General features: G+C 42.8%; 1 protein-coding gene across 1 annotated transcript in view; it reads left to right on the top strand.

The window, feature by feature from the left end:
* Nucleotides 1–15,307, top strand: part of nfx1 (nuclear transcription factor, X-box binding 1) — a 119,874-nt gene that overhangs the window by 82,707 nt on the left and 21,860 nt on the right. The window contains exons 15-18 of the mRNA XM_072509000.1: nucleotides 4,734–4,813; nucleotides 10,478–10,708; nucleotides 11,490–11,563; nucleotides 15,184–15,285. Of these exons, the coding sequence (XP_072365101.1) occupies nucleotides 4,734–4,813; nucleotides 10,478–10,708; nucleotides 11,490–11,563; nucleotides 15,184–15,285 (487 nt within the window). The remainder of the gene's footprint in view (nucleotides 1–4,733; nucleotides 4,814–10,477; nucleotides 10,709–11,489; nucleotides 11,564–15,183; nucleotides 15,286–15,307) is intronic.

Here is a 15,307-nt window from a genome sequence, read left to right as displayed (position 1 = left end):
TTTTATGTGAGGTATGACTCCAACCAGCAGAATGTTTACCCTGATTCCCATTGCCTAGGGCTAGGGCTCTTTGGTGCCATACGCGACCAAATGCAGCCTTGATGTCAAGGGCCGTCACTCTCGCCTCACTGCTGGCATTCAGCTCTTTTGTCCATGTTTGAACCAAGGCTGTAATGAGGTCAGGGGCTGAGTGACCCTGGTGGAAGGCAAACTGAACGCCCATGAACATGTTATTGCTGAGTAAGTACAGCTTGATAGCACTGTTGATGATGCCTTCCATCACTTTGCTGATGATGGAGAGTAGACTGATCGGGTGGTAATTGGCTAGGTTGGATTTGTCCTGTTTCCTTGTGTACAGGATACACTTGGGCAATTTTCCACATTACTGGGTAGGTGCCAGTGTTGTAGCTGTCCTGGAACAGCTTGGCTAGGGGTGCAGCAAATTCCGGAGCACAAGTCGTCAGTATGGTTGCCGGGATATTTGGGGAAATTACTGGGGTTGAAGGTGGACAAATCTCCAAGGCCTGATAATCTTCATCCCAGAGAATTTAAGGAAGTGGCCCGAGAAATAGTAGATCCATTGGTGGTCATTTTCCAAAATCCGTTGGACCCTGGAATGGTTCCTACAGATTGGGGGATTGCGAATGTAACCCCATTATGCAAAAAGGAAGGTAGAGGGAAACAGGGAACTACAGACCAGTGAGCTTAATGTCAATAGTAGGAGAGTTGCTTGAGTCAATTATCAAGGATTTAATAGCACAGCATTTGGAAAGCAGTGGTGTAATCAGACGGAAGTCACCATGGATTTACGAAAGGAAAATCATGCTTGAAAAATCTACTAGAATTCTTTGAAGATGGAATTAGTAGAGTTGATGAGGGAGAACCGGTGGATGTGGTTTATTTAGACTTGCAGAAGGCTTTCGACAAGATCTTACATAACAGATTAATATGCAAAGCTAAAGCACATGGGATTACGGGTCGTGACTTGAGATGGATAGAAAGCTGGTTATCAGACAGGACGCAAAAAGTTAGAATAAATTGTTCTGATGGGAAGGCAGTGACTAGTGGGGTACTGCAGGGACCTGTGCTCGGACCCCAACTATTCACATATATTAATGATTTGGACAAGAAACTAAATGTATTATCTCCAAATTTGCAGATGGTACAAAGTTGGGTGAGAGGGTGAGCTGTGAGGAGGAGGCAGAGATACTTCAGTGGAATTTGGATAGGCCGAGTGAGCACATGCATGGCAGATGCAATTTAATGTGGATAAATGTGAGGTTGTCAGCTTCGGTGGCAAAAATAGGAAGGCAGATTATTATTTGAATGGGTGTAAATTGAGAGAGGTGGATACTCCAAGACCTTAGTGTCCATGGGCATCAGTCGCCGACGGTAAGGGCGCAGGTATAGCAGGCAGTAAAGAAGGCAAATGGTATGTTGGCCTTCATAGCGAGAGGATTTGAGTATAAGAATAGAGATGTTTTCTGCAATTGTATAGGGCGTTGATGAGGCCACACCAGGAGTATTGTGTACAGTTTTGGTGTCCTTATCTGAGGAAGGATGTTCTTACAATGGAGGGAGTGCCGTGAAGGTTTACCAGACTGGTTCCTGAGATGGCAGGACTGTCATATGAAGGGAGACTCAGTCGGTTATTATTACGTTAATTGGAGTTTAGAAGAGTGAGAGGGGATCTCATAGAAATGTATAAAATTCTAACACGATTAGACAAGGTAGATTCAGAAAGAATGTTCCCGATGGTGAGGAGTCCAGAACTAGGGGTCATAGTTTGAGGACAAGAGGTAAACCTTTGAGGACTGAGGTGAGGAGAAATGTCTTCATGTCAGAGAGTGGTGAATCTGTGGAATTCCCTACCACTGAAAGTAGTTGAGGCCAATACGTTGTGTAATATCAAGAAGGAATTAGATACAGCTCTTGGAGCGAAAGGGATAAGGGGGAAAGCAGGATCAAGGTGTTGAACTTGATGATCAGCCATGATTATAATGAATGGTGGAGCAGGCTCGAATGGCAACCTCCTGCTTCTATTTCCTATGTTTCAAACTAGAAGTTCAGGAATTGGAGAGCAAGAGGTTGGGGGAAGAGTGAAGGCATAGTTAGAGAGAGGGGTCCTCGGGAGCCTTTTGAAGACCTGGAAGGATGTGGCAAATAATAATGGAAGAATTCCAGAGTCCAATGTTGTAATGTGTGAAAAATTGGTTTCTAATGGATCGAATGAAGCAGTGATCTACAGTAGAGGAACTAAATTCATCAAACGTGCAGATATGCATTCATTTGCGATGAGACAGCTTGTGGTGGAGGGGTTAAGCCCCCTAGTCTCCTTCAATTAACTCATTTTTTAAAAACTAACTTGAGCACTGGGAAATAATTCCAAAGAGGTCTTGTTGCCTTGCTGTAATTTTTGTAATGCTCTGAATTGTTTTCTTCACTTATGTACTTTTGAATATTTTCTTTTTTTGTCCATGTCATTGATAACTTTATTTCATACATCCTCCACTTCCCTTTGACTTTCCCCAATATATTCACCTTCTCTCAACAAAATCTTGGGTGTCTTACAAAATGATTACTGATTTCATCTATATGGAAATTCCTGTCTCAGATACAAACTGGCAAGTAAGGAAGAAAAGGTGCCAGCTGGATGAGGGATTTCACATTCTTGGCTCCTTGATGAATTTCAAAAGGCCATATGTTTCCTTGATATCACTGTTCTTCCTATAGTATGCTTATAATCATGCTCAATTTGTCAATACTCCCTTCTCTGAGCCTCTGTTTGATTTCCGAGAACCCAGGTGCTTACCTGTCGTGAGTAGAAATTGTTCTGCTCAGACCGAAAGCTTCCAATGCTTTCTCACTATACAGAGCAGGAAGTGTGGTTAAGGCATCATAATTTGCTGAAAATTTGACAAAGCAGGTTATTGTTTTCTCACTGCTATCACAAAGTTTCACACACTGAAGTAAAAAAAACCTGCTGGAAAAATGTGTTTGACTGGGTTGCACAGCGGTTAGCACTGCTGCCTCACAGCGCCAGGGGCTCTGGTTCACTTCTGACTTTGGCTGCCTGTCTGTGTGGAGTTAGCACATTCTTCCCGTGTCTGTGTGGGTTTCCTCCAGGTGCTCCGGTTTCCTCCCACAGTCCAAAGATGTGCAGGTTAGGTGGGTTGGCCATGCTATATTGCCCTTAGTGTAGGACAACAGAAAGTTGTTGCGGGCGAGTTGGCCTGGGTAGGGTGCTCTTTCAGAAGGTTGGTCCAGATTTGATGGGCTGAATGGCCTCTTGCACTGTAGGGATTCTGTGATTCTATGGCTGAACAAAATTCACCGGAAAGCACTTATTTCCATCAAAATAAAGTTTCCTAGCTTGATCTTTGTTATCTCAACCTTTTCTCCAGTCACTTATGTTCCATCTTCCTCTTGATCCTGCACCTGCTCTGACGTCCTTGAGTTATGATTGAACAGTTGCAGATTATTAAAGCTGGCTGGTAGGATTTATTTTAAAGGGACGGTGATGTGGAGGGTGAAAAGATAATCTGAAGCTAATCTCAGTCACCTTTAGAAATCACATTATAGGTATGTGAAATTGATTTTTCTTTGGATTGGGAGTGTTAATATTTGACATCAAAAGCTCTAACATTCCTCGCTGATCTACCGATATACCACTTTAGTTCCACACTTTGTATTTGAAACTTGGTGCATTCAGGACAATTGGGGATAAACAATAAATACTGCCTGGTCAATGTTGGCCATACCTCCGGGTACTCATTTTTTTAAACACACAACCCTCCTTTAGGAGATTAAATGGGTGGGATAGAGTCCATTACTGTTTAAATTGCATTTGTTCTGTTGAAGGATCAAATGACTACTTTTATTTTCAACCAAGAAAATGCTATTTTATTTTTTCAATGTTATAATTGCCGTTATTTGTCTATTTCTAAATGGAATGGAGAGATCATAGCCTCTGACTGGGAAAAGATGATTCAAATTATGGTCGTTTTGTTACTTTCTGTTGCTAAATTTGATTTTTGAATTATTTACTCATCTGTTCTTTTGCCAAATTATGGAGCCACTTCCTCCTCCTCCCATTTTATGCTGCACAACTTACCTCATTTCATGTTGCATTTTTCGCTGCTTTCCTTTTTGGTCCCTCCACCAACAAGTTATATCCAAAGTTGACATGTCACTGCATGACTTCTCTTCTCTCCATTCCCCAGCCTCCCTCCAGTTCCCTACATTCTCTCTGGTGGGGTTCTGCTGCTGAATCTCTTGGGTCCTACACATCAAGGTTCATCTTTCTGATTTGTAACTTGACTCCACTCCTCTTACCTGAAGCTGTTGCTGTTCTGGGATCCTGCCCAACCCCACCATTAAGCAGAAGCCTAAAGTGTTGAGTCAGAGAGCAGAGCATGACAATATTTCTGGATTCCAGGGTAATAATTAAGCCTGGATTTTCCCCAGTCTTACAGTCATTGACCCCTGTCTCTATGAATGTACAAATTACATGTGCCCGTCCATAGGAGACGGTTAGATGAGCTTAATATTTTATTAAATATTCTATTATGTTGATTCATTCTATTCATGTTCTCATCTTCTAAATTTGTAGTCTCTGTATGGCACTGTCAGTTTATGCATTAAAGCTGTAATCAAGGCATTTCCTAAATTGTGTTCTTTTGAAGTGTAGAAGCATGTTAGACTGTCATTCACATTCGTTTTCCATTCTACAGTGTTCCACAATTGCCACAGTGAGAAGAAATGTCCACCTTGTACCTACCTCACTCAAAAATGGTGCATGGGGAAACATGAAGTAAGTATAGCTGAAGGAAACTAAAATTATTTTGAGATTTGTCACTCCTAGTCAGACTATACATTTAAAACAACATTTCTGAACGCCCTTCTCTGACATTCCCTGGTTCCATTGAATCTATTTGAAATTTAGTTGACTTAGCGATGTTAAGAAAAACACAAAGGTTGTAGATGACTAAGATATATCAAAACTAAAAAAGAGCCAATGTTTTTATGAATATATCGAGCGAAAAAGAGTGAAAAAGGGGAATATGAGCCTATTAAAGACCAACATGGCTGGCACTACAATGCACACTTGCTGAATGAACACTTTGTATTAATTTTTACAGTAGAGATAAAGAGCAAGATACCAGCAGGGATCTTCAAAATAAGTTCAGGGAGAGGAACTTAATGGATTTAGGATAAGCGTTTTTAAAAAATGTAATGGAACAAATGAGAACTTGAGTCCTCGATCTTTAAAAGGAAACACATGTAGAAATGCAGGGCGGCACGGTAGCACAGTGGTTAGCACTGTTGTTTCACAGTGCCAGGGTCCCGGCTTGGGTCACTGTCTGTGCGGTGTCTGCACGTTCTCCCCATGTCTGCATGGGTTTCCTCCGGGTGCTCTGGTTTCCTCCCACAAGTCCCGAAAGACGTGTTTGTTAGGTGAATTTGACGTTCCGAATTCTCCCTCCGTGTACCCAAACAGGCGCCGGAGTGGCGACTAGGGGATTTTCACAGTAACTTCATTGCAGTGTTAATGTAAGCCTACTTGTGACAGTAATAAATATTATTGTTAAAATTCCAGGTGCGTTAGTCATGATTTTCCAAGAATCGCAAGATTCATGAATTATCCCTTTTTGGAAAATGGCAAATTTTACTATTATTTAAGGACAGAGGGAGAGAAACCGGTAAACTATAGACTTGTCAGTTTAACACAAGTTTCAGGCTAGTTATTGGAATCTATTATCAGTGGTAGAGTGACTGAGCTCTTAGAACAAGTGCAAGTATAGTGTGGTCAAGGTTGCGTTTTGAGGAAAGAGCTGATGGCAGCATATTTAAAGGAGAGAGAGGGATAACATTGAAAAGGGAAACAATATTGGCCAACTTGCCTCAAATTTAATTATTGTTGAGATTTAAGACAAATTAAAAGCAAAAAAAGTTACTTTTTGTTTTGTTACCTCGTAATCCCAACCTAGCACTTTTGCATTCTGTGCATAATTTTACATTGTATTGAATATTCCAATTTATTCTTCCTGGTTTGACACTCGTCTCAGTGAGGCTTCTACATTCTCGTTGAAGAGACGAGCAAGACGGAATTAAATTTTTCCCTCTCTTACCGAAGCGGGGACCTGAATAATTGAGTGGGAAGTCATGGGGTGACGAGTCTGGTGCCTTTTTGACAACACCCCATCACCTCCCAATTAAATCAGGAGCTGGAAGATTGAGGATGATCTTACCACCCAGAGGCCAGTTGAGTCTCTTATGTTACCAAATGAAGGCCATTTAAAAGCCTCCTCCACCTGTTGCTGGTATTCTTCTAGTGGTGTAGGAGTGAAGTTGTGTACCACATGGTGAGGTCTCCCGGCAGGGACCCACTTGATTGAATATCCTGTGCCCAGATGTGCCATTCCCCCACCTGCAACAGCTGCTCCTGATGAAAGCGACCCCTTCCTCTGCCAAAACCCCTTGTTGGGACCTGCCTGACTGACCCTCGCAAGCCACCACACTATTCACCTCACTGGCAAAGCTTGCTACAGTCCCAACCATGGCAACCACTCCCTTTGATTGCCTCTCTGAGGCATATCCAACAGCAGGCAGTAAATTGTCTGATAGCTATTCAATCACCTCTGGGCATCAGGAAATGACCATGACATGGCTGCCACTGACCTTCTGGCTGGTAGATGGCACCACCACTGTGCTAATTGACTTCAGCCCACAATTTCTTGGCCTGCTCACACAAAGCCATGATCACTATAAGGAACTTCAAATATAATTTATTTTATGACGAGTAAGGGTGAGGGAGGCTAAGGAGTGACCAAATTACGGTGTACAAAATTGAGGGGCCTCGACAGAGTAGATGGAAAAGACTTGTTTCCCCTAGCTGAGCGGTCAATTACCAGGGAGCATAATATTTAAGTTGATTGGTAGAAGAATTAGGGGGGGGCATGAGGGAAAACCTTTTCACCCAGAGAGTGGTGGACATTGTCAAAGTTGGTGGTTGAGGCTGAAATGGTCAACTCATTTAAAAGGTACCTGGTTCTGCATCTGAAGTGCTGTAACCTGCAAGGCTATGGAAAAGGTGCTGGAAAATTGGATTAAAATGAGCAGCTAGTTCCGTTTTTCCTTTTTTTTGGCTGGCACAAACCTGATGGGCTGGAGAATGGCCTTTTTCTGCACCACAACTTTTCTATGGTCAGAATGCTAGGATGGTTAATCTGAGATCATTAGAATGAACATGTTGAGACAGTAAAGAAGATCAAAGTCTTGTTCCCATGCTATGTTGTAAGGCTAGCAAAGAACCCTGTAATTGTTGCAGGTGCCGGGGTTTAGATATTTCAGTAAGCTCAGGGAAGGTGGTAAAAGAGGGGGAGGGGTGGCATTGTTAGTCAAGGGCAGTATTACGGTGGCAGAAAGAACGTTTGATGAGGTAGTATGGGCTGAGGTTAGAAACTGGAAAGGAGAGGTCACCCTGTTAGGGGTTTTCTATAGGCTACCGAAAGGTTCCAGAGATATAGAGGAAAGGATTGCAAAGATGATTCTGGATAGGAGCGAAAGCAACAGGGTAGTTGTTATGGAGGACTTTAACTTTCCAAATGGTGACTGGAAACGCTATAGTTCGAGTACTTTAGATGGGTCCGTTTTTGTCCATTGTGTGCAGGAGGGTTTCCTGACACAGTATGTAGATAGGTCAACGAGAGACGAGGCCATATTGGATTTGGTACTGGGTAATGAACCAGGACAGGTGTTAGATTTGGAGGTAGGTGAACACTTTGGTGATAGTGACCACAATTCGATTACGTTTACTTTAGTGATGGAAAGGGATAGGTATATACCGCAGGGCAAGAGTTATATCTGGGGGAAAGGCAATTATGATGCGATGAGGCATGACTTGGGATGCATCGGATGGAGAGGAAAACTGCAGGGGATGGGCACAATGGAAATGTGGAGCTTGTTCAAGGAACAGCTACTGCGTGTCCTTGATAAGTATGTACCTGTCAGACAGGGAGGAAGTGTTCGAGCAAGGGAACTGTGATTTACTAAAGCAGTCAAAACACTTGTCAAGAGGAAGAAGGAGGCTTATGTAAAGATGAGACATGAAGGTTCAGTTAGGGCGCTCGAGAGCTACAAGTTAGCTACGAAGGACCTAAAGAGAGAGCCAGGAGGGGACATGAGAAGTCTTTGGCAGGTAGGATCAAGGATAAGCCTAAAGCTTTCTATAGATATGTCAGGAATAAACGAATGACAAGGGTAAGAGTATGGCCAGTCAAGGACAGTAGTGGGAAGTTGTGCTTGGAGTCCGAGGAGATAGGAGAGGTGCTAAATGAATATATTTCATCAGCATTCACACAGGAAAAAGACAATGTTGGCGAGGAGAATACTGAGATTCAGGCTACTGGACTAGAAGGGCTTGAGGTTCATAAGGAGGAGGTGTTAGCAATTCTGGAACGTGTGAAAATAGATAGGTTCCCTGGGCTGGATGGGATTTATCCTAGGATTCTCTGGGAAGCTAGGGAGGAGATTGCTGAGCCTTTGGCTTTGATCTTTAAGTCATCTTTGTCTACAGGAATAGTGCCAGAAGACTGGAGGAGAGCAAATGTTGTCCCCTTGTTCAAGAAGGGGAGTAGAGCCAACCCCGGTAACTATAGACCAGTGAGCCTTCCTTCTGTTGTGGGCAAAATCTTGGAAAGGCTTATAAGAGATAGGATGTATAATCATCTGGAAAGGAATAACTTGATTAGAGATAGTCAACACAGTTTTGTGAAGGGTAGGTCGTGCCTCACAAACCTCATTGAGTTCTTTGAGAAGGTGACCAAACAGTGGATGAGGGTAAAACAGTTGATGTGGTGTATATGGATTTCAGTAAAGCGTTTGATAAGGTTCCCCACAGTAGGCTACTGCAGAAAATACGGAGGCATGGGATTCAGAGTGATTTAGCAGTTTGGATCAGAAATTGGCTAGCTGGAAGAAGACAAAGGGTGGTGGTTGGTAAGAAATGTTCAGACTGGAGTCCAGTTACTAGTGGTGTACCACAAGGATCTGTTTTGGGGCCACTGCTGTTTGTCATTTTTATAAATGACCTGGAGGACGGCGCAGAAGGATGGGTGAGTAAATTTGCAGATGACACTAAAGTCGGTGGAGTTGTGGACAGTGCGGAAGGATGTTACAAGTTACAGAGGGACATAAATAAGCTGCAGTGCTGGGCTGAGGGGTGGCAAATGGAGTTTAATGCAGAAAAGTGTGAGGTGATTCATTTTGGAAGGAATAACAGGAAGACAGAGTACTGGGCTAATGGTAAGATTCTTGGCAGTGTGGATGAGCAGAGAGATCTCGGTGTCCATGTACGTAGAACCCTGAAAGTTGCCACCCAGGTTGAGAGGGATGTTAAGAAGGCGTACGGTGTCTTAGCTTTTATTGGTAGAGGGATTGAGTTTCGAAGCCATGAGGTCATGTTGCAGCTGTACAAAACTCTGGTGCGGCCGCATTTGCAGTATTGTGTGCAATTCTGGTCGCCGCATTATAGGAAGGATGTGGAAGCATTGGAAAGGGTGCAGAGGAGATTTACTAGAATGTTGCCTGGTATGGAGGGAAGATCTTATGAGGAAAGGCTGAGGGACTTGAGGCTGTTTTCGTTAGAGAGAAGAAGGCTAAGAGGTGACTTAATTGAGGCATACAAGATGATCAGAGGATTGGATAGGGTGGACAGTGAGAGCCTTTTTCCTCGGATGGTGATGTCTAGCCTTTTTCCTCGGATGGTGATATCCAGCACGAGGGGACATAACTTTAAATTGAGGGGAGATAGATATAAGACCGATGTCAGAGGTAGGTTCTTTACTCAGAGAGTAGTAAGGGCGTGGAATGCCCTGCCTGCAACAGTAGTGGACTCGCCAACACTAAGGGCATTCAAATGGGCATTGGGATAGACATATGGACGATAAGGGAATAGTGTAGATGGGCTTTAGAGTGGTTTCACAGGTTGGCGCAACATCGTGGGCCGAAGGGCCTGTACTGCGCTGTAATGTTCTATGTTCTAAAAGAAAAGTAGCTGTTTTATTTTAGAAGAATCATTACTGTTAAGAGAGTGGTAAGTTGAATATAGTTTTTGGCTGGGAGCTGTCCACATACTGATGCAAACATAATTTCTTCTCTAATGCTCAAGAATTTTGTCAAACGATTTGTTATAAACGACTGTCTGTTTTGGATACATTTGCCTGTTTATTGTAGATATCAGCTTGCCAGTGTTTGTAGCTCTGCTTTGATGGTCACATAATGTGTAATGAAACTATAAATCAATCATGCTATTCTGCTCATTAATGGCTAATTATACATCTTCAAAGCCAACAGCGAATTCACTGAGCTATCTTTTGATCAAATGTCTGTTTTGATGCTTGCTTGTAGTTGGTAGAGCATGTAATTTGCAGTGGACGTGATGTTACATGGATTAATGCAATACTTTATTTTTCAGATGCGGAACAATATTCATTGTCACCTTACAGGCATTTCCTGTGGGCTTGCTTGTAACAAACTGTTGCCCTGTGCAATGCACAAATGTAAGAAGATTTGTCACAAAGGTGACTGTGTTACTGAGGAACAATGTAAACAGCTGTGCATCATTCCACGGCCTGACTGTAATCATCCTTGCTCATCTCCATGCCATCCAGCTTCACCTTGTCCAAAGACCCCATGCTATGCAGAGGTATGTTTATGATATATGATTTCTGTTCACAAAAAACTAATTTGCCTAGTGGAAGTAAAATAAATTGCATTCGCATTCCATGTTCTGACATCCAAAAGCACTTTGAGGCCAGTGGGTTGCTTTTGAAATTCAATCAATGTTATGTCAGCAAATATGATGACCAATGCACAGAACTTCCCCAGAACAGTAATGAAGGAATGAAATAAAGACAGGAAATACTGGAATTGTTTTCTATTTCAGATTTCTAACATCTGTAATATTTTGCATTTGTAAATGAATGAATCACCTTTTCATCTGTTTTTGGTGGTAATGTCTGAGGGAAGACTTTTGACCTGGGCACTGGGAGAACTTTTTGCTGGAATTTTGCATCCCTTATGTAAGTGGCTATGCGCTTGCTTTGACATTGTATCCTAACACTGGCACATTCCAGCATTCCCTCAGTGTCTCTCTGAAGTGTGTGCCGCAATGTTACCTATCGGCCTGCACATCTTTTAGAAAGTAATACAAATATATATAAGTGTTGTGAGGATGAAGAGGAAAGAAATGGTTGCATTAATTACCTTCCGCTGTCAAATCTTAGTATTTTGGACATAGGAGAAAGGCGTTGCAAAAATTCTTGTAGTGCACTTTAAAAATGCAAAATACAGAACCAATTCAATTGTAAATTGATTATTTTAAATCATTGCACAAATAATTTGATACTCTGAATTTTGATAAATATGTAAGTGTACGAATTAGCGATATTAGGCTAATATTAATGATTATAGCCATTGTCTTGCAGGTGATATTATATTGCAGCTGTCAGCGCAGGAAAGAGATCATGATCTGCAGTGAGGCTTCCAGCAATTACCAGAGGTTTGTACTGCTTCCAGTTGTAGCTGATGCTGCATTGTGAAACTTATAGATCAGACATGCAATTTGATTAATCAATGAGGAATCCCAGTATCAGTGAACCATACTTTTCCTCTCTTTCTGGAGATGGGGCAAGTATTTTTTTTAAATTCCTTTCTTCAGCCTCAACCAATTTTTGTTTCCTAAACTGTATCCAGAGGTAGAAATTATCCAAATATGTTGCATACTGCCCAGTTTGTGAAACTCATGATCCTTTGCATGCATACATGGTATGTATACATGGGGCGGCAAGGTGGCACAGTGGTTAGCACTGCTGCCTTACAGCTCCTGGGACCCGGGTTCAATTCCAGCCTCGGGTGACTTTGTGGAGTTTTTACTTTCTCCCAGTGTCTGCGTGGGTTTCCTCCGGATGCTCTGGTTTCCTTCCACAGTCCACAGATGTGCAGATTACGTGGATTGGCCATGCTAAATTGCCCCTTAGTGTCCAAAAGGTTAGGTCGGGTTACAAGGATTGGGTCGAGGCGTGGGCTTAAGTAGGGTGCTCTTTCCAAGGGCTGGTGCAGACTCGATGGGCCGTATGGCCTCCTTCTACACTGTAAATTCTATGATTCAAATGAAGGTCCTTCAGCCTAATTGATTTCAACCGTATCTACTTCCTATCACGCCAGCTATCTGTTTCTAAAGTTGTACCAGCGTTTTGGCCTCGGCTGCCTTTCCTGTTCCTCTATATAATTGTCTGACCCACTAAATACAGAAATATTTACAGATCTGGACTAAATTTATCCTTCACAAGACTGGAGCATTGCTTATGAGCAAGAAGCAGCAGAGTCTCAAGGACACCCTCTTTTAGAGCTGGGTGATCTCCCCTTGCCCCCACCCATGTCCACCATTTTTCCCAGACTCCCAATTATCAATCTGACAACCCTCCGCATCCAACCTATGATCTATCCAAATTGCCTGGGACTTTCTTCCACAGGCTTTCCTGACTGACAACCTGCCAATCTAGCCAGTTGCTGGACTGGTAGCAGACTAAAAAAGAGATACAGGTCCTGCCATTAAATTCAACAAGACCATCACCTGCTTGGGACTTACAGGTTTCCCCCTTAAAATGCTCTCCTCTGATTCAGGGGCAGTGGGTTTGTTTCTAAATATATTGTGGAACCTTTTGCAGATGACATGTTTATGGCATTTTCACCGGTATATGATGGTGCATGCCCTCAAGTCAGTCATAGTGGCTTTGTATGTTCTTTTATACAGTCTTGAAACTGTTGATTGAAATTGTCTTTTTGAGTTATCCCATCTTTGACTAATGTAGGTACCTGGGGTCCTCATTTTGGCCAGGATGCTGTCCTTTAGCACTATTGAGGGGCAACGGAAACTTTGCAGAGTCCAAATGTGGATTAGCCTTCCAGTGAGCAAGATGGGACCAAACAGTATTCCGTCATAATTGACAGAACCATAGAATTTACAGTGCAGAACGAGACCATTCGGACCATCGAGTCTGCACCGACCCTCTGAAAGAGGGCCCTAACCAGGCCAACTACCCTGCCCTATCCCCTGCAACCTTGTAACCACATCCATGGACACCTGGGGGCAATTTAGCATGGCAAATCAACCTAGCGTGCATATCTTTGGACTGTGGGGGGGGGAAACCAGAGCACCCTGAGAAAGCCCACGCACACACAGGGACAACGTGCAAACTCCACACAGACAGTGACCCAAGCCTGGAATCGAACCAGGGACCCTGGAGCTGTGAAGCAACAGTGCTAATCACTGTGCTACCGTGGCGCACAGGGAGGGCTTTTTTCAGCCAATGTGAAATTCAAGACCAAGCTAGGAGTTATATTTGTGGCAAAGATGGGAAATGACAGCAAGATGAGAAGACTGCCATATACAAACCTATAACTTTGAGTACTTTGGAATGGAAATCTGTCAGTGTGGGGGGCTCCTTTTTAAAAAATCTTTTTATTGGTATATTCATGTTCATTTACTGTACAATACAGAAAGTTTTCTCACATGAGAATCTGGATTACGGCATTGCTAATGTATAAACACAGTGTATATGGATCATCACTAACTGGTATGCTAGAAACTGCTGCATGTAGGTTATTTTACTGTTTTGAAGACAAGTTTCAAGCGCATGTAGTTGATGAGCCAACTCTGAGACTTTGAATATCAGTTGCTGAAGGGTGTTACTCAGCGGAAGATGCGAGAATATACGTTCATATCACAGGAACTTGATGACTATCGTCAGGTTAAATGAGTAAATAGCTATTGCCAAAACTTTCATCAATTGGGTTCAAGGAGGGATGGAAGGTGGTGGTAATGCACACATGTTTTATTGTGGGTTGTGACTTGATTGAAGTATATAAAATGGTCTTGGCAAGGTGGACATGGAAAAAATGTTGCCTCTTGTGGGTGAATCCAAAACAAGGAGGAACTCTTTTGAAGTTAGGTGTTGCCTTTCTAGGACGGAGGTGTGAGGAGAATTTACTTCTGAGGTTTATGAAGCTTTGGAACCCTCTGCCTCAGAAGCTGATGGAAGCAGGTTCATTGGATATTTTTAAGGCTGAGATAGATAGATTCTTGTTAGGCAAGGGAATCAAAGGTTATCAGCAGTAGATGGGAATGCAGAACTTGAAACCCAAACAGATCAACGTTAACACAGTGGTTAGCACTGTTACTTCACAGCTCCAGGTTCCCAGGTTTGATTCCCAGCTTGAATCACTGTCTGTGCGCAGTCTACACGTTCTCCCCGTGTCTGTGTGGGTTTCCTCCGGGCGCTTTGGAATCCTCCCACAGTCCAAAGATGTGCAGGTTAGGTGGATTGGCCATTCTAAATTGCCCTTAATGTCCAAAAAAGGTTAGGTGGGGTCACTGGGTTACAGGGATAGGGTGGAGGTCTGTGCTTAAGTAAGGTGCTCTTTCTAAGGGCAAGTGCAGACTCGATGGGCCAAACGGCCTCCTTCTGCACTGATGATTCTGTGATTCTATGAACCTGTTGAATGGTGGAGCAGGCTTGAGGGGCTGAATGGCTCTGCTCCTAATTCATATGTTAGTATATGATGGTAGCCAATGCCTCTTAGGAGTTAATTCTGCTGCCCAACTTTCAAGAGTTTAAACCTGCTGTTAGTTGTCATATGACAAAGTATTAACTCTCCTCTTTGTGGATTGGAAGGAGAGACAGGCAGGGTAAATCTAATTCTAAACTACAAGTGGGGATAGAAGTTCAGAACTAAATTGACCCTTCATTGTTAATATGATGCCTGAGTTGGACATGTCTGCAGTACTCCAGAGCACAGCTGATCAACCATCCAGTCTGGCTCACTAAATGACTGTGGAAATGGGCTGGGATGCTGACCACCGACTCTGGATCATATGCAGGCAAATCACTAGGGTAGCCCTAGAGGGAAACAAAGAGACAAAGTTCCTAATGATCTGCTCCTAATACTTTGAACTATCAGATGTTGATGACAGCGACATGGTTATTTCACCAGAGTGAATTTGAACATGTTCCCTCTGGTTTGTGGGGTTTTTCACATGTGATTAATGTTCATAAACATTTGACATGGCGATATATCAGGTTGTCTGGTTTTCTTGTTCTTTGCTTATATTCTCTGAAGGATAACTGCTATTTCCATGGCCAGTAAACTCTCTGACATGCATCTTGGAGATTCAGTGGAAATCAGTAAACTCATTTCGAAGAAGGAAATGAAGCAGACAAGGTAAATTACTCTTGAATACATT

The sequence above is a fragment of the Scyliorhinus torazame genome, chromosome 6, assembly GCF_047496885.1.
Source record: "Scyliorhinus torazame isolate Kashiwa2021f chromosome 6, sScyTor2.1, whole genome shotgun sequence".
NCBI lineage: Eukaryota > Metazoa > Chordata > Chondrichthyes > Carcharhiniformes > Scyliorhinidae > Scyliorhinus > Scyliorhinus torazame.
Note: the sequence above shows the minus strand (reverse complement) of the source record. Positions and strands in the feature narration are given on the sequence as shown.